The following is a 24,632-nucleotide window of genomic DNA, read 5'->3' on the forward strand; positions in this document are numbered from 1 at the left end:
GCTCAGGAGATATGTTGGGGAGAGGGACATACCAGAGACCCTACTCAGAAATGGAAACCAGATGTCCTCCAAGTTCTGGAATGCAGAAGTCAAACACCAGGCAGCAAGTTCAGTCAGAGATACCAAGAAGAAAGGATGTTTTACTGATGAGGTGGAGACTAATCCATCATTCAATAAATCTACATTGGGTGCCTGAAATGTACCAGCAATAGCCCCACTGGGGATACAACAGTTAACGAAGACATACTCTCCATCAAATGGTGAGCAAACAGACAGTAAGCAAACATTCACACAAGTGACTATCTTAAGATATAAAATTGAAGAGTTCACTTAGTAAAGAAAGGTGTTTTAAGAAAGTGTAAGAGGGGAATCTAATTTAGGTGAAAGTCTTGGGAAGCTGTCTCTGGAGAAATAACATTTGTAATAAGAAAGGATGAATTAGGGCTTCCCTGGTGGCGCAGTGGTTGAGAGTCCACCGGCCGATGCAGGGGACACGGGTTTGTGCCCTGGTCCGGGAAGATCCCACATGCCACGGAGCGGCTGGGCCTGTGAGCCATGGCCGCTGAGCCTGCGCGTCCGGAGCCTGTGCTCCACAACGGGAGAGCCCACAACAGTGAGAGGCCCACGTACTGCTAAAAAAAAAAAAAAAAAAAAAAAAGGATGAATTAAAGTTAACCAGATGATAAGTAGGGAGAATGTTATACATACCATCATTCAAAGGATGCACTTTTACTTTTTATATCCATATAATTCCTGTTACATCCATATAATTTACCCAGGTAATTAGTATTTATTTCTGATTCCTTCAAAATTACACGAGGTACATAGAATAGGAGGGTCTCTGAAATGTCAGTAACTTACAGTTTTTCTGGGCCAGAGATCTTCAACTTATAGCCTGAATCTGACTGCCAGAAGAGTTTTGGTTAGCTCATACAATGTCAAATACGTTTTGGAATTAGTTTCCACCTAATTTTAAGTTAGGGACATTTCACATTAAAAGCCATATTTCCAGCTTCTCAAAAACAACAACAACAGATCCAGCAACATTAGAACTGTATTCCCACATGGTAACTAGGGCTTCTGAAAGACCATATAACACCTTCGTGCAAATTAGAAGGTATCCTTTCCTCAAAACCCTCTACAGAAAATATCTACATCTATGATGTGAATGACATGTCCTCTGAAATAGTGTCCTTTTGCAGTGCACAATCTTCATAACTGTTCTCAGCAACCCTGATAAAACAATCTGCAGGAGCCAAGGAGTGGCTATCCCTTTAAAAAGGCATGAACTCTCAACTTTCCCCAGTCCTCACTATTCTCCATTGTCTTGGTCCTGGCCCATCTCAGTCACTGATATTACCTGCCCCCTGAAGATGTTTAAGTTTGGACCCCTTACCTCTCATTTTACAGTAATCTGCAAGGGTGAAGGGACTCACCCAAGATCACTTGTGAGTTAGCAGCAAGTCAACACCAGGCCTTGAGTCTCTTGTCTCTCCAGCACAAGACTTCCTGCCATGCTGCCTGCCTCCCTCAGCAGATGGTCCAAAGCTGTTGGATTATCTCTAGTTTAGGTGAGTTTGAGAGTTGTGGATCAGTGATGTTCGGGCCATTTTATGGCTGTTAAAAGAGGGACTGAGCCGCATACAAGCAAGCTGGAAATTCATTTGCCTCTGCAGCTGCAGAAGGCTAATTTCTGCATTGGTATTTGGCAAAACTAACAGCTAGAAAAATACCACTCAACTCATATTTTTAAATATTATTATATTACATGAAATTACACATTATTTATATACTGATTGCAGTCCTAGTGTCATCAGATATGGTTCTTATTTTGGTTGGTACCTTGCAGGAGGGAGCATATATCCACTTCATCCAGATACAGGGCCCTCTTCCCTCCTTGTTCCTGTCCAGAAGCAATCAAATGTTTTATCAAATTAAAGTAAATGACAGTTGGCATCCAGATTTTTTCCATTTAATTCAGAATTTTACATGGGGTATAAGTAGAAGATACACTTGGAGGGTTTTTCCAAAATCCAGTGCCCTTCCACACCCAGTCCAACTTAGGAATAATCTTCTTGGGTAGGACTTGGGAATCTATATTTTCAGTTTTTACATGTTCAGTGCACACCCTGAATAAGAACTGCTGAGCATTAAGCATGTGTCATATGTATTTTCCAAGTTGCCAGAGGGTCTTTAAAAAAATCAGCTTTTATGGGGCATGGACAAGATGGCAGAGTAGGAAGATCCCAGTTTCACGTATTTTCATGGGCACACCTAAATTACACCTATTTACAGACCAATTATCAGTGAGAATGACCTGAAGACTAGCAGAAAAGATCTTGTATAATTAAAGATATTAATTTTAAAAGGAACTACAATGAGATGGGTAGGAGATGCAGAGATGTCATATAGTCAAGTTCCATAACCCCACATAGGCAACGCACAAACAGGATTATAATTACAATTGCAGAGGTTCCCCTCAAGAGTGAGGGGTCAACGCCCTACACTGGGCTCCCCAGTCCAGGGGTCCTGCACTGGGAAGATGAGCCCCTAGAACATTTGGCTTGGAAAGCCAGTGGGTCTAACTTTCATGAGAGACAGAGGGCTGTAGAAAATAGAGACTCCATTCTTAAGGGCACACACAAAATTTCACATGCTTGGAGACGCAGGGCAGAAGCAGGAATTTGAAATGACCTGGGTCAGACTCATTACAGAAGGCGAACATCACCCTGATACTGAAACCAGGCAAAGATATCACAAAAAAGAAAATTGCAGGTCAATATCACTAATGAACATAGATGCAAATTCCTTAACAAAATATTAGCAAATTGAATTCAACACTGCATTAAAAGGAACATATACCATGATCAAGCAGAATTTATGGCAGACATGCAGGCTCCAGAGCACAGGCTGAGTAGTTGTGGCACAGAGGGTTTAGTTGCTCCATGGCATGTGGGATCTTCCCGGGCCAGGTCTCGAACCTGTGTCCCCTGCATTGCAGGCGGATTCTTAACCACTGCACCATCAGGGACACCCCAAGGGCCCTTTTTATATTACTCTCCTTACGTTCTACAAATTCAATTCCGTAGGGTCACATCACTTCCAACTCATCAACAATACAGGTACATGTATTTCACAATCACTTCTGATTTTTCATCATTGTAAAAACATAAAATATTTAACACTTTCTTGTAAATTTTAAAAATTATTTATTTACAGAAAAATCCTTTATTTTTTTCAAACAATCTTGAATTTGTATTACTAAATCAAACCCAAACAAAACTTTAGAGACAAATCAGCCTTCGCCTGTGAATTTCCTCTCATCCAGCAGAGGTCAGCAATGTAAAAGGGGAAAAAAAATTCCCTTCCCTCATCCTGGGATGCAGGTGATATGATACCCTAGAACTTAGAAGGAAAAAAAACCATACAAAATAGTTAAGTTACAAATGTATACCATTAATCATTGTCCCCTTTCCCTGTAAGATTTGGAAAGGGGGAAAGTACAGTTCATTACCTCAAAAGACTGAAATGACTCACAGGCAGAACAGAGTTTGGGGCCAGCAGTTTTTTTCTTTCCTGTTTTTTCTACTTTCCCATCAAGTCCCTAGGAGCCTGCCTTAGATGGGCAGAAAGTAGTTCCTTCCCCTGTGTGTCCCTGTTCTTTCTACTCTTGCCTCAGTGGCCCTTTGGGCTCTGGACCTTTCTGCGTGACCCCCAAAGCCCAATTCTTCTCCCTCTCAACCTCTGGTCTTGGCTGAAAGTCATGGGTTTTCCCTCCTGGCAGAGGTGGAACAAGGTGCAAGGTGGGCTCAGGACCTGTACCTGGGAAGCTGCCGTGCCTGGCACTGCCCCAGGTAACAAATCTACAAGATGAACCTCCTTCCCACAGCTGAGACTGACCCAGCCCGCCATAGCCCTTCTGCTCTGCTAAAAGTTTGTAAGTGTGCACCTCATTTTATTCCCTGGGAAGGGAGGAGTGAGGAAAGAAAAACCTGTCACTTGATTATGTCCAAATACAAGGGAATTCCCGGGCAAAGAGGTTGCTGTGCTCCATGGATGGGTTGGGTCTCAAATTGGAACCTAAAGAATGGATGGGGGGATAAAGGCCAGCAAAGGTGTGTGGAAGCTAGACCTGCAGGGCAGGGAGAGGGCCAGCCCAGTGGGCAGCATGGCTGATATTGTCACAGTTGCTAGAGTACAACTTTGAGGCTTAGGGAACAGCTTTTATACCTTGACCTGTAGGAAACAGATTTCTTTGTTTAGAATGAGATGATTGATAGAGGTGAATTTATCTACCCATCCATCCATTCATCCACTATCTATCTTCTCTATCTATCTATCTATCTATCTATCTGGGCTCCTTTATAGGCATATCTCATTTTATTTCACTTGACTTTATTATGCTTTACAGATATTGCATTTTTTACAAATTAAAAGTCTGTGGCAACCCTTTGTGGAGCAAATCTATCGGTGCTATTTTTCCAAAAGAATTTGCTCACTTTGTGTCTCTATGTCACATTTTGGTAATTCTCACAATATTTCAAACATTCTTCATTATTATATGTGTTATGGTGATCTGTGATGAGTGATCTTTGATCTATTGTAATTTTTTTGTGGCGCCAGGAACCATGCTCATATAAGATGGCAAACTTAATAAATGTTTTGTGTGTTCTGACTACTCCATTGATGGACCATTCCCCTCTGTCTCTCTCTCTCCTCAGGCCTCCCTATTCCCCAAGACAAAACTATTCTGAAATTTGGCCAGTTAAAAGCCCTACAATGGCCTCTCAATATTCGAGAGAAAGAAAGAGTTGCACATCCCTTATTTCAAATCAAAAACTAGAAATGAGTAAGCTTACTGAGGAAGGCATGTTGAAAGCTGAGACAGACTGAAAGCTAGGCCTCTTGTGCCAAACTGTTAGCCTCGCTGTGAATGCAAAGGAAAGTTCTTGAAGGAAATTAAAAGTTCTGCTCCAGTGAACACACTAATGATAAGAAAGCAAAACAGCCTTATTGCTGATATGGAGAAAGTTTTAGTGGTCAGATAGAAGATCAAACCAGTCACAACATTCTCTTAAGCCAAAATCTAATCTAGAGCAAGGCCCTGACTTCCTTTAATTCTGTGACAGCTGAGAGAGGTGAGGAAGCTGCAGAAGAAAAGTTTGAAGCTAGATGAGCTTGGTTCATGAGGTTTAAGGAAAGACGCTGTCACCATAACATAGAAGTACAAGGTGATACAGCAAGTGCCAAAGTAGAAACTGCAGCAAATCATCCAGATTATCTAGCTAAAATCATTAGTGAAGGTGGCTACACTAAACAACAGATTTTCAATGTAGATTAAACAGCCTTATATTGGAAGAAGATGCCATTCTAGGATTTTTATAGCTAGAGAGGAGAGCCAGCAGAAGGGGCCTCTTCAAGCTGATTGTTTCACTCGCTTTTACTCCAGGACGGTTCACTGCTGCTCATTTACCCACTAAATAAAGCCCGAATCACTGGCCTGGCGTTTGAGACCCTCCCAGACGTGGACCTGTCTTATCCAGGGTTATGTTCCTCCCCCATTACTCTTCCTGACCCAAACGGGCCGATCGCTCTTCCTCGAGCAGGTCTTGCACTTTGCTGTCGCAGAGCCTCACCTCTGCACAATCTCGTCCCTGTTTATACCTTTAAGCACCCTCTTCCACCTCCTCTTGTCACTCCTTCGACTACTGCAAGTCCCAGCTCCAAGGTCACTGCCTCCATGAAGCCACCAGTCAGAAGGCCTTGCTCCCTCTTCTGTCTCCTCTGGCACCTTACTCGGTGCCTCTCTCAGGACACGGACCACTTTCTTCCCAGCAGTAGGTCAGGTATGTATGTGGCTCATCCTCCACATAAGGTCAGATTTCTGAGAAGAGCAGTGCGCTCTCGTTCATCCTCTCATCCAGCGTGCAGCTCGGCACCAGCGTCCAGTGATTGTTTCTAGATGCTCCTAAGTGTGGAAACTGAATGCCTTCTTCATTCTCAGTGGCTCTTCTTTTTGCATTTATGTCTTATTTGATGCTCTTGTACCTCCAATTCCAATTCACTCCTTCAGATAGCGCTGTGAGTTAGGAAGGACAGTTAGCTTCATTCTCTCTTACATGAGAAGAAACTGAGGCTTAGAGAGTTGGGGGGACATTCAAGATCATGTGGCAAAAGTAACAAAATTCACCTAGAATCCAGTTCACACCTTCACCACTGACATGTCCTCATTTCCTCTCAATGTCCATCAGGGCAACCACCCTCACTGCCTGTTGTGGACACCGCGCAGGGCAGAATCCTGGGGAAATATGTCAGCTTAGAAGGTTTTGCACAGCCTGTGGCCGTTTTCCTGGGAGTCCCTTTTGCCAAGCCCCCTCGTGGATCCTTGAGGTTTGCTCGGCCGCAGCCTGCAGAACCATGGATCTTCATGAAGAATACTACCTCTTACCCTCCAATGTAAGTCAAGGTGTGACTCTGGCATCTTTCAGTGGGGATGTTAGCCTCAAAGGATGCAGGAAGGAGCCAAGGCAATCCTCTGAGTGGCTCATACTTTGTTCTGGAATCCTCAAGATATTGTAGATCCTTACAAACATTTCAGAACTCTTAACAGCATTCTAGAACCATTTATTCAACAAATATTTATGGAGCACCTCCTGTGTGTCAGGCGTGTTCTAGTTTCCTGGGATCCATTAGTGAACAGAACAAAGATCCCACCCTCACGCAGCTTGCATTCTAGCAGGGAGAGACACACTGAACAATATGCAAAGCAATAGGTTATGTAATATGTTAGAGTAGGATAAGTGCTTTGGAATAAAATAAAGAGTTGAACAGGTGAGGGGCATCAGAAGTAATGATTCTATTTATTCTCCTGTCTTGATCTTTGCTGTAGTTGGGGAGTGAGGTGGGCCAGATGTGTAGGTGGGGAGTCTTTGGGGTGTTGACCAGTCAAGTTCCTAACTCCCAGGTTTGACTGTTACCTAGTAAGGAGCAGAGCACTGGTTGGTGTATCCTGGTCACTCTGGCTATGTTGGGCAAAGATGTTGAAGTCATCCCCCAGGACACCTGGGATATCTACATGCATGGATTCAGACCTTTTTCATCTCAGCAAGGCATTTCTGGGAATTTCCAGGGTCCTGCCTCTTCCTGCTTTTTTCCTTTCTTTTCTTTTCTTGTCCTTTCCTTTCGTCTTCTCGCCTCTCCTCTCCTCTCCTTTTCTTTCTTTTCTCTCCTCTGCTCTTGCCATCTTCCCTTCCTCCCTCCCTCTCTTCCTTCTTTCTTTTCTTTATAATACTCACTGTTTTTATTTCCTGATTGCAAGTGTAATACATACTTATTACAGAAAAGTGAGGAAGTAAAGGTAAGAAAATGAAAATTATATATACTTCTACCACCTAGAGAGAACTGCCGTTCATATTTTAGATTGTGTTTTTGTAGTCTCTTACCTATTGCATATTTTATCCCTTAAAATGTAACCACATAAGATTCTGCACACAATTCCAATGTTTATTTTCTTTTTTCCACACCAGCACGCAATTCTCTGACACCAACTGGGTGTCCTACAATTCAACTCAATTCTGACACTAACCACCTGGAGATAGCATCATATTATATGGGTTAAAGGCTCAGTCCCACAATACTGCCCTCTGTTTCAGATGATATCTCAAGTCCAAGTTGTTACCTATGCTTCTGATCAAATGGCTATAAGTCACAGGTTCCCATGACCCCTTCCTTGGCTTCCATTAATTTGCTAAAGCAACTCATAAAACTCAGGATGCTAGTTTACTCACTAGTTTACTGGTTTATTATGAAGAATATTAAAAGATATGAATCACCAGCCAGATGAAGAGATACATAATGTGAGGCACAAAGGAGCTGCTGTCCTGTGGAGTTTTGGTCCCAGCACGTTGGCACTTGGAAGAGTTCTGGTTCACCAACCTAGAGGCTCTCTTAACTCTGGCCTTTTGGGCTTTGGTACATGGGCAGGATTGATGAAATCATTGACCATTGGTGATTGATTCAACCTCCAGCCCCTTTCCCTTCCCCAGAGGTCAGGGGGTGGATCTGAACGTTCCAAACCTGGAATCACATGTGGTTCTCTTGATAATCAGCTCCCATCCTTAGGTAAGGTCCAGAATCACCTCATTAACACAACAAAAGACACATTTATCACTCTCATCACTTAGGAAATTCTAAGGGTTTTAAGAGCTTTTTGCCAGAAAAGGGAAGAAGACCAAAAATATATTTCTTATTATATCACAGGATACAGATACTTTGAATGCCTGCTTTACTCATTTATAAATGTATCATGAACATCGTTATATGTCATTAAATATCACAGCCTGACATTATATTACACTGGGTATTGAATAATAATTTATTTACCCAATCTCTTATTTGGGATCGTTAAGTTGTTCTTGATGTTTCTGATAATATAATTAGCACCGTGATGAACATCATGTAGCCAAACCTTTATGCACATTCACAGTATTTTGGGATAAGTTCCAAGAAATGACATTTCTGAGGAAAAGAGTATCACCTTTTGTTAAATTTCCTTCCAGAAATGTTCTAACTACACTCCTTCCATTAATATATGAAAACTTTCATTCACCAGACCCTTGCCAATGCTTGGGATTATTAAAAAATTGTTTTGACTATTGGATAGGCAAAATAATAATAATTATTATCATCATAATTATTTATATAATTTAAAAATTTATTCTGCATTTATCTGAATACTAGTGATGTTGAACTCTCTTTCCCTTTTTTAAATTTTGAATTTCTTCTTTTATGAATAATATGCCCTTTGCCTTGGTGATCTGGGGAAAGATCCCCCACGGTGGAAATCAAGAGGCTGTCTTTGCAGCTCTGACTCTGCCACTTGACAGCTGTTTCATCCAAACACTTCAGTGCCTCAGTTACCTCATTGACATACTGGGGGCAGTCATGCCTGCTTTCTGGAAATCTGAAAGTGTTGCTTATAATGTCCTCAGAAACATAAGCACTACATAGTATGGCTCTTCCTGGCTGTGTGACCTTGGGCAGGTTCTGTAACCTCTCTGTGCCTCAGTTTTCTCAAATGTAAAATGGGGATAATAGTAGAACCTATATCATGGAGCTGATCTGAAGATTAAATATTACCAATTATCTCTGTTGGATCTTTAAGATCCATTATGTGGGCAACAAATAGCACTTGACCAGATGGGTTGATGGTAGAATCTTAGCATGTCAGTGCTGCAATACCCTTATAGAAATCACTCCCCTCACTTAGACATGGCAGACTGGGGCCCAGAGCCGAAAAGGAATTCACCCAAGGTCACCCAGCACATAAGTGGCTGAGGCAGGACTAGAATAAAATTCTCCTAATGTTGCACCACAAATATTTCGTCCTTGACCTGTTGCATGCCTTAAATGTCTACCAATAGAGTGATTTCTCATGGTTTTTGGAAGTATCCCATGGACTGGAACACCTGGTTTACCTGGTAGAGGAACGTGGTCACGCCTCAATCACTATGCAGAGCCCAGCGGAGAGCCAGCCGCGACCAGGACATGCAGGAAACTATCCATTCCCAGGCATATAAACAGCATCCTCTTCTTGACACAAGGCATCCTGAAGGCTCCTGGAAGGGGAAGGTGCCAGGCCTTCTCACTATTCACTCTCCCGGGAGACCTTGGTGAGCCCCAGGTCCCTCCATCGTGATCCCCCAGGTAGCCTCCTACGCATTCCAGTGTCTGGAATCCGGTAAGAACAACTCTATTTACAGCATTAATTCTCCCGGTCCAAGACCTGGCCTGACCACAGGAGACATCTCCTTGGTCAGCTCTGATTAAACATCAGGAATTCTTCTCTCTCCTTGCCCCCTCCCAGGTGCTCCCAAGACCCAGTGGCGGGGCAAGTGATCTCAGAGCTCTTTACCAACAGAAAGGAGAACATTAATCTCAAGTTTTCTGAAGACTGTCTTTACCTAAATATTTACACTCCCGCTGACTTGAGGAAGAGAAGCAGGCTGCCGGTAAGCAGTGGGAACTAATGGTCAAGGCTGGTGTAGACTGGAAGGGGATGAAGGCAGTGCTGGGTTGGGGCGTCTTGGACCAAGGCTGTTCCAGCGTCCCCAGGCTGTTCCCCAGGGGCCCCAGGGCTTTCTTTACCACCACAGCCAAACCTGACATCAGGGAACACAGGTTTTCCACACCTCAGTTTCCCATAGTGACAGACATAGGGCCTCTGGGGGAGTTCGCTGTACATCTGTAATGCACATTTTAATTTGTCTAAGGTCTCTCATGCTAATAGATGGACAAGAAGGATTACTCTTAATTGTTAGATTAGGAATCTGATACCCAGGGTGGCTAAGACATAATTTCCAATAAAGTCAGAGCTGGAAGGAATCTTGGCGATAAGCCAACAACCCAACCCTCCTGTTACAGATAGAGAAACTGAAGCCCAGTGAGGGGAAGGCGAGGTCACAGAGTAGGGTTGGCAGGACTAGAGCATGGGTCTCCTGATCTTCAAGTCACGCTCTTTGACACACACACACTAGGAAGTGGAGCCTGTGTGTGGCCTTTCCTCAGCACACAAAGACCTTCTCTGACAAACTTTCAGTGTCTCAGTGTCACAGGTGGAGGGTGCAGAGCCTGGAGCAACAGAGAAGCACTTTCCTTTGCCTTTGCCAACTATCAAGATTTTATTGTAGATAATTTTACTTCCTGATTGTCTTTGGCACAAGCTGATGACCCAGTGAGTTAGCATTTCCTGAGTAAATGGAAGCCCAGAGATGGGGCAGCCTTCCAGACTCAGGCTGGAGGGTGGGGCTGGTCTGCTGGGAAAGGAGGGGACAGTGGGGTAGAGACAGGAGGGGTGTGAGCACCCAGCCATCTCCCAGGAACACCCCTGGCATGGTGCCCAGATGTGGAGGAGGGCATCTGTGAACTTGTGACTAGAAGGTGGCCCTGCACATGCTGGGCTCAAAGACGTGGAGACAGTTGTTCATTCATTCATTCATGCATTCATTCATTCCCCTAGTCCATACTCAGTACCCCCATATGCATAGCTAGAATTGGGGGTTAAGAGAAAGGAGGAACATAAAACCATGACCACACAGCCCCTGCCTTCGAGGATCTTAGCATCTGGGTTGCACAGAGCTGGACTGGCTTCTTCAGCACATCACTGCTGGCCAGCCCTTGGCTCAGCCTGGACTCAGAGATGACTGCACACTCAGTCCCTCTGCCTGGAGGTAGGCAGGGATCAGAGATGTAGGAGGAGCAGGGGCTCCAGGAACCTGAAACTGGAGGACCTCTACTATGGACACAGGCTCTGGAACCGCAGGGTCTGGGTGTAAATCCTGGTTCCGCCTTTTACTAGCTGGGAGACCTGGCTCTGTTTCCTCAAATCAGGGGTAATCACACACAAGTATTCAATGATGAATATCAAGATTTATGTCAGTGTCTGACACAGCACACGAGGCAAGTCTTGCTGATGCATTAGTTAGAGTTGAAGGGAAGAAATTCCTCCTGCCCGAACAGCCAGCCTACTGCACCGTGGCCATTGGCTGGCGTGTGTTGGGCAGCTCAACATGTGGACTCTGGAGCCAGACTGCCTGGGTTCAAGTCCTGCCTCCACAACCTATTAGCTGCGTGACCTCAAGGTGGTTAAGTGCCTCCATTTTCCTGTCAGTGAAATGGGACAATAGTAGTCCCTATCTCGTGGATGGTTTATTTTTAAATGCTTAGAGCAGTACTTGACACATAGTTCATGTATGAGTTCTTTGATTTTTTAATTAACAAAATCATTATACTATTATTTTAGCCATTCTCACTTTCTTGCTATGTGAACTCTTTAAATTCAGGGCCATGCATTATGAATTGTCATGTCCACTCTCATCCTCAATTCTTACCACAGTCCCTGGCACCTAGTAGGTTTTCAGATCATATTCATCAGATGATTGGAGACTTCTTAGAGGAGGTGGCTTTTAGGCTGGGCTTTGGAAGATGGGTGAGATTTGGGGAGCAGAGGAGGCAGCAGAAAGGCATATTAAGAAGAGGTACCACCTGGGGTGTGTGCTTCTTGAAATGGTCATCATTCACGTGAGAAGTTTATTTCACCACACAAAAGGTAACTAAGGTGAAGCTGAAATAAGCTTCTAACCAAGGGCTGTTGCATGTGTAGTGTGCTGAGCTGCTTGAGGGGTCCAGGAGTGAGGACGGTGGGAGTGTTGGGGAGAAGATGACGCTCTTAGCCTTGGCTGTTCCCATGATGATGTTCTCAGCATGAAGAGTACTGGCAGGAGGTGGCCCTGAGGCAGGGGAGACAGGCAGGGGCAGCCAGGGTGCACGAGTGGGGTGGTGGCCGGGGCCACAGCTGGGAGAACGGGTCGATGACCAAACCAGACAGCCTCTTGAGGTCTTTCCCAGCTCTGCTTCCTATGCCCTGTGTGGTTGCTTCCTCCCCATCCAGGTGATGGTGTGGATCCGCGGAGGAGGTCTGATGTTGGGCGGGGCATCAACCTATGATGGGCTGGCCCTCTCTGCCATGAAAACTTGGTGGTGGTGACCATTCAGTACCGCCTGGACATCTGGGGATTCTTCAGGTAAGATACTGGACTCTCCTCATGGTACACTGACCCTCAGTGTGGGAGTGCTAGGACCCCACTCTGGTCATGCAAGCCCTCAAAGGGATCTTTGCTAGGTTCCCTACTAAGACATGCAATTCCCCTCATAATTGGGCTCTACCTACCTTCTCCTTCCCCAGCCACCCTGGTCCACTTACTTGCATGTAAAATGCCTAATCTGCCTGACAAACTCCTCTTATTCCTGCAAAGCCCAGCCCAAATGCTACCTCGTCTGAAATACTCATCTCTTTTTCACCTGTGCTGCCCAGCATGTTGCATACCTGTAAGATGACAGTTAACAAGCAGCACAGCAGTTAGAGGCTTATACGTCTTACCTCTTGGGGAAGTAAAGAAGGAGCAGGCTCATTTGGGAGCTGCGTAAAGTCCTGTAGGTGGAGGAACGGGTGGCTGGAACTTGGAGGTTGTAACGAGCACCTGACTCCAGTGGACACATCTACTGGGAGGAGCATAGGGCCCACTCACCCCATTTCCTTCGTGGGGTTTGGCACATGCGTGAGCGAAGGCTCAAGTCTCCTCCTTGGAGTCTCCGTGGGGACAGGAACCGGACTTCCTGCAGGCACAGTTACCGAGCCTTTTCTGAATGCACCAGCCCCAGGACCTCTTACCCTCAGGTGGCTGGAGGGTAGGCTGGGGGAGGGGTGGTCATCTCACTGGCAAGACCTATGGGCTGGAGGAGGGCTGTCCCAGGCGAGTCATGTCCCGGGATGTGTCACCCTCCCTGAGACTCCTCACCTCCTTCCCCCACGGCCCATGGCTGCTCCCAGTTACAGGATAACTGCGCACACCCCCCCTTCCTCTCCCCAGGCTCTCCTCTACCACGTCAGTCAGGGTTTCACCCCAACCAGACACCAGACCGCTCTGGTCCAGGTCACCAGCGGCCCAGCCTTGGCAGCAACCGCACGTCATCTCTCACATCTTTTTGAAAAATGTCCTCCTCTTGGCTCCTGGCCACCTCCTCCCTCATGGCCGCTCCTTCTCGGTCCCTCCCGGACCTCCCCCCAGACACTCCTCCTTTCTCCACAGGGCCTCCTGCTCAGCTGCAGGCAGCTCCACCCTTCCGGTTACTCAGGATAAAAGCCTGTGGGCACTGGGATTCTTTCCTTTTTCTCACACCCCACATCCAGTCACCAGCAAATCCTCTTGGCTCCACTTTTACAATATATTCAGAATCCAGCCACTTCTCACCTCCTCCCTTGTAGTCACCCTGTTCAAAGCACTCTGTGTCTCTCCCCTGGATTGTTGTAATAACACCTACTTTTATAACCCTGCTATTTTACACCATGTCTGATCCACACAGTAGCCAAAGTGATCATTTAAGACATAAATGGAATCATGTCATCCGGGCAATGGCTTCCTAAATTACTCAACATGACATTGACATCCTTACCGAGGCCCCCAGGGCCCTCTGTAGCTGTATGTCCTAGACTCACACTTTTGTTCACTGGACGCCGGGGTCTTTGTATGTGCTGTTTCTGCTGCCTAGAATTCCCTTTGGAACTGTAGAATAGTAGATGCTCAATAAATAGATGTGGGATGGATGTATAGAGCGCTACAGCGGAACAATGCTGCAGGATGGGAGGCAGGTGAAGACCCCAGTGTCAGGGCTGTGGAAGCCCAGCCTTTTCCAGAAGGCTCACCCAGACCCCCAACCCCATCTGTGGTCCTGAGGGCCCTGCTGTGACATCTCTGCTCTCAACCCCACCCTGTCCTCTTACTCACAGCACAGGGGATGAACACAGCCGGGGGAACTGGGGTCACTTGGACCAGTTGGCCGCACTGCACTGGGTCCAGGAGAACATTGCCAACTTCGGAGGGGATCCAGGCTCTGTGACCATCTTTGGAGAGTCAGCAGGAGGGGAAAGTGTCTCTATTCTTGTAAGTGTTCCTGGCCCTGATGTGGCTACCATTGGGACCCCTTGCAGACCAGCCAGTCTAGTCATGGGACCTTTACTTACAAGACCTGGATTCAAGGCTGACCCTACTATGTGCAGCGTCAGATGGTGGAAAGTTACGGCCAAACCCTCCTTGGCCCGCAGGAAGCTCAGAGCTCAGCTTAGCATCCTGGGGCCAGATCTCCAGCCACGGCTGCAACGGAGACATTCCTCCTGTCCTGTGTTGGTGGAGCTCTTGCTCTCCTTCCTAATCATTTTACCATTGGTACTCACCTCACTTCTCCTGGGAAGTAGGGGTGGGTGTAAATTCTTAATAAAAAGAGGCAACCATGAAGTTGGGTGCAATGTCATTATTTGACTTGAAGCCAGGTCTACAATTCAAGGGGACACGAACACTAAGAACAGGTCAGAGGCCTCCTCTGAGGAGGTCTGATGGCTTGTTCATGCTCAGGAAGGAGGGCAGCAGTCTCTGGGACTGAGGACGGAGCTGGGCTGGGGGAGGAGGGGTAGAGAGAGGAAGGAGGATGGAAGGGGAGATGGCACCCAGGAAATAGAACACAGACACGACCTGGGAGCCTGATGTGGGAATGGAAATAGGGAGACACGGAAGGAAGCATAGGTGGAAAACCAGGTTAGAGGCGCTGGAAGCTGTTAGAAACCCTCCAGCTGCCTCCCAGTTGAGCAGAAGATTAACACTATTACTGTATTTTTAAAACATATGTTGGATTCATAGTTGAATATTCAGAGGAAAATGTTTTTATTTTATAAAATGGAGAAAAAAGAAAAGCATAGATAACTCCCCCAAAATAAAAATTCATCCACAGTCCCATTAGCCAGGGATTGTCACCATGGACAGTTTTATTTTTCTAGTCTTTTTTCCATGAATCTATCTATCTATGTATCTATCATCTATTATCTATGTACCTATCTATCTGTATATATGAATTTTTAAACAGAAAAACTTCCTTAATATTATAACACAAATATTTCCCTAACCATTAGTTATTCTTTCATATTTTTCATGTGTATAGTCGAGTGTAGTATAGTATTTCATTGTAAGAATGAAAAATACGTTATTTACCCAATGTCATATATTAGAACCTTGTGTTATTTCCAATTTTTATTGTTATAAATAACATGAACATTTTAGAGATTTTTGTGTGCCTCCATGATCATTTTCCTTAAAATAAATCCTAAGTAATGGAAATGGGGAATCAGAACTGGGCTTTAAAGTGTTGCTAGGAATGGCTGAGCTGCCTTTCAGATACTTTGATTGTTATAATCAGTGTGTGCCACACACTTCCTGTTTTGTTCTTCCCTCTGCTCCTGGCTCCTTCCAGCTGAGGTTTTCTTGCAGAAGCCAGGCCCCATGGTCCCCAGGGGAACAGCCCAGGACAGGACTGTGGATGGGGGTAGCTCTTGAAGACCCCTCCCCATGAGCATAAACTCCCTTTCTCATCACCCTCCTCCCCGGTGTTATCTCCCCTGGCCAAGAATCTCTTCCACCGGGCCATCTCTGAGAGCGGTGTGGCCCTCACTTCTGTCCTGGTCAAGAAGGACGTGAAGGCCGCAGTTAAGGTAGGTCTCACACTGGACTGTCCCCACACCCTTTGCTCTGCTCTCCTGGAGTTGTCAGGGGTCTTTCTTGACGTGGGAGCCGGCTGACATCCTCAAAGAATCACAGAAGTGAGGGTGGCTGAGCAGGGAGGGCAAGGACACACCTCATCCCACCTCCACCTTCTACCGCTGAGCAAAGTGGGGCAGAGAGCGGAAGCACTCGCCAAGGTCAGCGAGTGATCAGGGCAGAGCCGGACTCCAGCTCGTGACTCTGGACTGCCAGCCCCAGGCACGGTCCACTGACCATATTTCCTAAGGGAGCGGTGCTGGGCTGGACGTGTCTGGTGGACTGTCATTGTGTCTTGCCTCTCTCGGGGTCTGAGGTCTAGTGAGCTCATTTGTACCATGTGGGCCTGGAGTGGTTCCTCCCTGGGGGCTTGTGACTGGGGTGGGTTCCTGAGAATTCATTCATTGCTTCATTCATTCATTCAACAGATAGTTTTGATGTAATCTGACATCTTGCAACCTCATGAAGCTTCTGTTATAATTGAGGAGACAGATTAATAATTATATAATTGCACAACTTACAAAATGTCAACTGTGACTAGAGCAATAGAAGAGAGATACCTGATGTTATAACAGAATCCAAAAGGAGCACTTAGTCCAGTGGATAGGGGGAAGTTTTCTGGAAAGGCTTCATGAAAAAAAAGTGATCAATGAGTTGAGATGAGAAGGATGAGCAGTAAATTACTTGGTAAGAAAAGAATATCCAGGAAGAGGGAACAGCCTATGCAAATGTCCTGTGGCTGGAGCAGGTATCTCAAGTGAGAGAGCATGAGAAAGGCTGCTGTGGCCAGAGCAGAAAGAACAGATGGAACCTGGAGTGAAGTGAGGATGGGGCCATCAGCAGGGCCATGCCGCATAGGACCTGGTGAGGACTTTGTCTTTATTTGGAGAGTGTTAGGAAGCCAAAGAAGTGTGAGCAACAGGGAGGCTCTGCTGAGGAGTATTCGCTGGAGTCATTGATGTGGAGCGTTTTCGTCGGGCTCTGAGAGCTGGTTAGGTGGATGGGTGGGGGCAGCACCCAGACTTAAAGGGACTGACTGGTAAGCAGGAGGGGAGGAGATAAGACACCAAGAATTTAAAAAACTGTTGAGACTGTTTTTCAGAATTCTTTGGCTATTAACAGCAGAACCACGTTGATCAGGCTTAAGTCAAGAAGGGGGAGTTTATTTAAAGGAAACAAAGGTGGCAGAAATGGTGCTGGATTTTGCTATCAAACAGGACTAGAAATTGGCAGAATGAAGAATCCAAGACTCATATTCTTGTTCTCTCTCTTTCTCTCTCCCTCTCTCCCCCTCTCCCCTCTACTTCTTCATGTGCCTTTTAATTTAATTTTTCACCAAATACATACTGAGCATTGATTGTATGTCAGACACTGGACCAGGCTCTGGGCAGCCCATGTGCACTCTCCATGGTCCCGCCATCATGGAGCCTGACTTCTCTCCTGCATCTTCCCCTCTGGCTGCACTTTGCAATTGTCTACTCTGAGGCCAAAAGGCTATTAATTGGGTGAGCCGAGATTTGAAATTAGTGGGATTCTGGATTCCATGCTCTTAAACCCCACTCCATGCTGCCTCTCTTTAGATGTTCAGCTTTGAGATCATTATGTCCACTTGAACAGAGATAAGGCAGCAGAGGCTGAGGAGTATAATTGGCACGTCTGGGATCCAGGACATACTGGTCTAGAGTATCTTCTGCTACCATGTGTTGACTTTAGAAATTGAGGTTGGGAGAGAACACTTCTTTATTGATGGAGCAAAGAGACAGGGTTCTTGAATTTTGCTGTCACCTGTGATCTCTGCAGAAAATTGCTGTGTTTGCTGGGTGTAAAAACACCACCTTGGCTGTCCTCGTTCACTGCCTGTGCCAGAAGACAGAGGACGAGCTCTTGGAAATAACGCTGAAGATGGTGAGTACATCCACTCTCATGGCCACGCAAGCTCCCCGTCCTGTAAACATGGCCCCAGGCTTCATCACTTCAGCTGTCCCCTTGCCCTGGAAAAACTACCTGGGACAGTTTCTCACCTCTCAAGAGCAGTGTCAGAGCTGTGGATCTGAATGGGGAATTTCCTTCTTTCTTTTTTATTATGGAATATCTCAGATGTTAGCAAAGACAAAAAATAATGTAATGGGGCTTCCCTGGTGGCGCAGTGGTTAAGAATCCGCCTGCCAATGCAGGGGACATGGGTTCAAGCCCTGGTCCAGGAATATCCCACATGCCACGGAGCAACTAAGCCTATATACCACAACTACTGAGCCTGCGTGCCACAACTACTGAAGCCCACACGCCTAGGGCCCATACTCCGCAGCAAGAGAAGCCACCGCAATGAGAAGCCCATGCACTGCAAGGAAGAGTAGCCCCTGCTCACAGCAACTAGAGAAAGCCCGCGCGCAGCAACGAAGACCCAACACAGCCAAAAATAAATAAATTTATCTTAAATATAGTAATAATAACACAATGAACAACTGTGTAATAACTCCTTATATCTATCAAAACTTACTTTTTCCAATATTGTTTTCTGATAGCTTTTTTATATATAGCTATTTTCTTTATTGTAAATATATATATATGTCACATACAATTTACCATTTTAATCATTTTAAGTGTACAATTCAGTGGCATTAATTTCATTCGTAGTACTGTGCAACCATCACCACTATTTCCAAAAATTTTCATCATCCCAAACAAAAAATCTCTACCTCTTTAAACAGTAACTCTACCTTCTCCCCTTCCCCCCAGTCTCTGGAAACCTCTAATGTACTTTCTGTCTATGAATTTGCCCATCCTAGATTCATTCATATAAGTGGAATCTGATAGAATTTTAAGAAATTAAACATTACATATTCTCAGAGGTGATTACCATCCTGAATTTTGGGGAATAGGGTTATTTAGAACAAAGCTTTTCAGAAAGGTTGTCACTATTGTCTTGGTTAATTTAGAAACCACCTCAATTATAATTCAGTGGTGGCCCAATTTTCTAGATTTCCTGCATGTCTGCCTCAATAGTGATTCTCACATAATCTACCCATTCATCCACCCATTCATTCATCATCTTATTATACATCTGTCCATCCACCAACGAATCCAATTCATCAGTATCTTTTCATCAATCTAATATCAATTTATCTATAACATTCATTCATCTGTTATCAATCATTCATATATCTGTATTTCATCATCCATCTCTCTAAAATCAATGATCCATCCATCACCTAATGTACTAGCTATCATCCATCTATCCACTTATCCCCCCAATTCACCCATACTCCAAGTATTGACTAATTCCATCCACCCATCCGTCTTCGCTAAGTGTATGGGGGGAGGTAACAGAGAGGGTGATGCAGACATAACTGGATATAGACCCTGCTCATAAGGAACTATTCAAGGAGAAACACGCCCATATACTTAGTGGATTAAGTGTGGTGGGAATACAGAGAGGGGACGCATTCATTATAGTAAGCAGGGATGCTTCACAGAGAAGGTGGTGTTTCAGGATTGGTGGATGGCTATGGTAGTGGGTCATCATAGGAAGCTACAGCACAACAGATACCCAGAGATCACCACATTTAGAGCCAGTGGGAACTATTGGAGTAGCCCGAGTGCCTGACCTCTCTGTCTGGACCCTGGACTCCTGAGGATGCTCCTGGACCCCCAGTGGCCAGCCTCCAGCACTGGACTCTGCTCTATTTCCATGGGTTAAGTCCAATGTAGCCTTGGATCCTGGTTTCTCAGGCTCAAATAAGGTGACCAATGTGTTCAAAGATAAAAACACAACTGTTTTCTGATGCCTGGAAAGAGGTAAATTTATATCAGCAATTCTCCATGGGCAAATTCATAGACAGAAAGAGATCTGCTTATAAGGGGAGAGTCGGTGACTTTGGGAGAATCCAGAGAAGCTAAGAGCCCGTGTTATCCTTCTAAGATCTTCTGAGATCACGTGGAAGTGTTTCCATGTTTATCCTCTCTCCCCAATAACACACGCGGGTGCATGCACGCGCGCGCGCGCGCACACACACACACACACACACACACACACACACCTGGATTGCGGGGCTACAACCCATAATGGAGGGACCCTTACTGGGACTTCCTGCATACTGGTCAGGCCTGTTAGCTACAGTGTCACAATAAAATCAACACAATCTTGGTGAACTCACAACAAAGGGAAGCGTGGGGTGGGGTGAATTTCAGTGAGCTTGTTTGAGTCAAGATTTTCTAATGCAGGAGGAGAACACTCATCTCGAAGTGACTTGAGAAGAGAAAGGGATATGTTGTAACAGAATCTTCAGGTAACTAACTGAAAAGTCCAGGAGTTGATGGCTTCAGGCATGTCCAGATCCAGATGCACATATGATATGATTAAGACTCTGTCTCTATCCCTCAGCTTTTTACCTCTCTGTGTTGGCTTCACTCTGAGGTAGATTTGTCCCCTGGGGAGGTTAGACAACAACAGTATTCTAGACTTACATCTTATCTGCTTAGTAACCCTCTTTCCCAATAATTCCAGCAAAAGTTTTGGGTAAACTCTATTGAACTGACATGGGCACATGTCCATCCCTGAAGTAATCCCTGTCTTCAGGGAGATGGTGCACCTCAGGTCACATATAGATGCCTGGAATCGTGGCGTGAGACTGGGGAAGAGGGAGTCCCCCAAAGGAAAATTGGGGTGTTTTTGCTTGGAGGAACAAGAAGAGGAGATGGGTGAAGAGCAGGGCAGGCACAAGCAACAGTCCTCTCCAGAGCTCCCCTCCCCTGTCCCATACCTCCACCCTGTGCTCACGCCCAGGGGAGCTGGTGCCCTGCCCACTTCCTTTCAGCCCAACCAGGGTGGCACCAGGAGGGAGGACTCGATACCTTTGATGCACAGCTCACAGGATCAGCTTTTCTCTCAGGAAGCCTTCTCACCCACAACCTCTGCCTTTGTCTTCACAGAAATTTTTCCCTCTTGATTTACATGGAGACCCCAGAGAGGTAAGGACCTTTGGTTTCTTGATTATAGGTTTTAAGTCTTTAAGCTCCAGTTGCATATGAATGAAAGAATTCTCTCTTGTGAAGTCATAGTAACTCCTTGCATTTACCCTGCTGAGGCCAGGAGAGGGACAGAGTATTGCCTGGATAGCACATGGAGGAGGACCAATCAGAGCACACAGAACCTGTTCCCCCAACTCCCAGTCCAGTGCTCTCTGTCATCAACTCTGTGTCCCCTGGACCCACCTACCCCCTCATCTTGTTTACATTCCTAAAAATGCCCTGTTGGGAGAAGTCTGGACTAGAAACTTCCACTGTGAGGCTCCCACAACGAAGAATTATCTGACCCGAAATGTCAGTACTGAGCTTGAGATGACAGAGAAAAAGGAAATGCTGAATTGTGGTTTCCCGAGACACAAGGAATGGACTGTCCCCTTTCTGCATAGGCTTGCATTTAAATATCTGCACTTTCAGACCAGCAACTTGGATTTACTTCACTCTTCTTGGAATACATGTGAAAAACACCAGAAACGCTCAAAAATGGGCATAATAGAAGGCACCTGTCAGGCTGCAGGTATTCTCCAAGGGAATGAAAACTAACCTGTTAGCAATGAAATGTCGTGGTATTTCTGTGTACATAAACTATGTATCTAGATGTTCTGGTGTGTGAATGCATCAACAGGCAAAGAGGTTTATATGTATTGACCCAGTGCCTCTATAACGATAGTTATTTTGAATCAATTTCCCCAAAGTTTCAACATTCATTCATTCATCCACTCATTCATTCAATAACTGGCTCAAATCCAGTTCCACCTCCACCACCAGTACACCCTTAAGCAAGTCACAGAACTTTTCCCAAACTGTTTTTCTCTGTTACGCTGATAACCAGGGGCTTCCTGCGGGGACACACAGGGTCTGGCACACAGTTGGTTCTCACAGTGGGCAACTTCTGATAATATTGTCGTTCACTCAGGACCAGGCAGGCCCCCAGTTTCCTGATTGCTCACAGGGCCCCTCCCACCCACCTCTGGAGCCCTTGATACCATCCAGGTGTGCGTCTGCTGGAGTGAACTGTGCATGAATCCATGTCTTCCAGATGCCGGAGGCCCCGCTTACATGTATGAGTTCCAGTATCGCCCAAGCTTCTCATCAGCCATGAAACCCAAGACGGTGATAGGGGACCACGGGGATGAGCTCTTCTCGGTCTTCGGGGCTCCATTTTTGAAAGGTGATGGCCCTTTGGTGACTACAGACTTGGAGTTAGGGGGTCTGGGTTCAAGTCTTGGTTTGGTGGCCTTGGGCAAGTTCCTCCTTCTCTCCAGGTCTTAGTTTCCTGAATTCACCATAACAGGGTTGAAGGACAAAGAGTTCCAACCTTTCTCTTGCTCTAATGTGCATGATGGATGATGCGTATCCTTGCGCCCTCATCCATGGTCACTCTAAGAATCCAGACCTGGGCATCAGTAAGACAGGAGGTGGGGTCACCTGCAGGGCCCTGCTCAGGGCTAGAATGCCACCACTCACTTCGCACTCACAAGAGCGTATCAGAAGGTATGTGAGAGTAAGGTTAGAATTGCTCTTAACCTTGAATCAGGACTAATATGTGTCTGTCTATCCAACCATCTATCTATCTATCTATCTAAAACTCATATCTTTTAATATTTTAATACATTTAAGAGTATAATTTTTTTTCTTTTTCTTTACTCATAGAATTTTTATTTTTAAAATTTATTTATTTTTATTTATTTATTTTTTTAAACATCTTTATTGGAGTATAATTGCATTACAACGGTGTGTTAGTTTCTGCTTTACAACAAAGTGAATCAGTTATACATATATATATGTTCCCATGAAAAACTTCTCACAGATGTCTTCAATGTCAACCCTCAGCAGTTACCGGCAACTTGTGTGTGACACAACCCAGGGCTGTACATGGCAGTGCCTCTGGGCATTTTCTGGTTGGGTGACTCTTTGGGGACCTTGCAGCTTGGTTATTTTTCAGATTCTATGAAAATATGTGTGGGTGAAGGAGATTGAGAAGAGATCCAAAGGAGAGCATCCTGGGAGGTGGAGTTACTGTAGCAGAAACCCTGGGGTGTGGCCCTGCGACCCTGAGACTGGAGGGGCCGGAGAGTGGGCACAGAAGACCAAGGCAGCCAGTTTATGGATTGACTACAGCCCTTCACTGAGCCCGACCTAGGTCCCTAACTGTCAAGCTTAAAGTGCACTTGAATTACCCAAGATCTTCTTAAAATGCGGGTTTGACTCAGTAGGTCTGGAGTAAGGGCTCCGTTCCTGAATTTCTAACAAGTTCTCAAGGGCTGCTGCTGCCCCTGAACCACACTTTGAGTAGCAATGGCTTTGTCTCCTCCCCACAGATGGTGCCTCAGAAGAGGAGACCAATCTCAGCAAGATGGTGATGAAATTTTGGGCCAACTTTGCTCGGAACGGGTGAGCTGGTGGCACAGACGGAGCGGGGTTGGGAAGGGGCAGGGCGTGTCTTCTGGGTGGGAGGAGCTTCAACGTGTGCTGGGCAAACTCCCCGCCCTGTGACCCCTGGCGTGAGAGCTCCCTCAGTGGACAGGCTGTCCAGGAGATGGTCAGCCTCCTGTCTCTGGAGGCGTATGAGCCTTTGGCAGAGATGAAGCCAGGGGGTCCCTGACAATCTCTGAGTGATTCCTCCCTGGACAGGGGGCCAGGCTACAGAAAAGTAGAGACCCAGGGAGCCCAGTCTCACTTCATCAGAAGCAGGACTTTGTTGTGTAATCCAGGGTGTCTGAAGCTCAGTACTGACATTTCGGGTCAGATAATTCTTCGTTGTGGGGGCCATCCTGTGCATTGCAGGGTGTTTAGCAGCATCCCTGGCCTCCACCTACCCTATGCCAGTAGCACTCCCCCAGTGTGACAACCAAAAATATTTTCAGATATTGTCAAACGTCCCCTGGGGCGCAAAATAATCCCCATTTGAGAACTGGTTCATTTATCTAGTAAGTCCCCGGGGGAAGGGGTTGCGGGGCAGAGGATCATAGGTACGTTGAAAGCTGGGTACGTTGAAAGCTGGATACGTTTTTTAAAAATCAGCAACATAATTTAGCTATGGTTACCCAGAATTCTAAGTACTCCCCGTCCCAATGCCATAGATCTCAGCTCTTTGGTTCATATCTGCAAGTCTGAGGACTGCAGTTTAAAAAGGGATTGACTTTTAGTGGATGTCTGCTGCCACCTGGTGGTAATTTAGTTCATTGTACTCTGCGGGAAATGCCAATTTAGTCTTACTTGTCAACGAACCAGCGCATCAAAAAGTTAAGATAATCAGACTTGCTTTGGTCAAATCCTAGAAAGTAGTTCTAAGTTCACAGATGACAGAGAGGCCCTTGGGAAAACAATTCGGGGTTAGCATGAACTGCTATAATCAGTGACCCCCCCCTTTTTTCTAAAGCCTTAGTTTGAATTTTTAGGACATTGACTTTGTCCCCAATTTCCCTACTACCAAAAGTCCTATTTGGAATGCATTTATATGTTATAGTC

General features: G+C 45.7%; 1 protein-coding gene across 1 annotated transcript; it reads left to right on the top strand.

Annotated features, from left to right (window-relative positions):
- Positions 1-257: 257 nt before the first annotated feature.
- LOC131744373 (putative inactive carboxylesterase 4) lies at positions 258-23,577 on the top strand. The gene is given in 12 exon segments (XM_067018369.1): positions 258-275; positions 3,637-3,691; positions 6,249-6,456; positions 9,866-10,010; positions 12,449-12,518; positions 12,521-12,581; positions 14,345-14,497; positions 15,988-16,093; positions 17,940-18,044; positions 21,069-21,135; positions 22,201-22,332; positions 23,483-23,577. Coding segments are annotated over 12 exon segments (1,197 nt in total). The 3' UTR covers positions 23,560-23,577.
- Positions 23,578-24,632: the final 1,055 nt, after the last annotated feature.

The sequence above is a fragment of the Kogia breviceps genome, chromosome 18 (genome assembly GCF_026419965.1).
Source record: "Kogia breviceps isolate mKogBre1 chromosome 18, mKogBre1 haplotype 1, whole genome shotgun sequence".
Lineage (NCBI taxonomy): Eukaryota > Metazoa > Chordata > Mammalia > Artiodactyla > Physeteridae > Kogia > Kogia breviceps.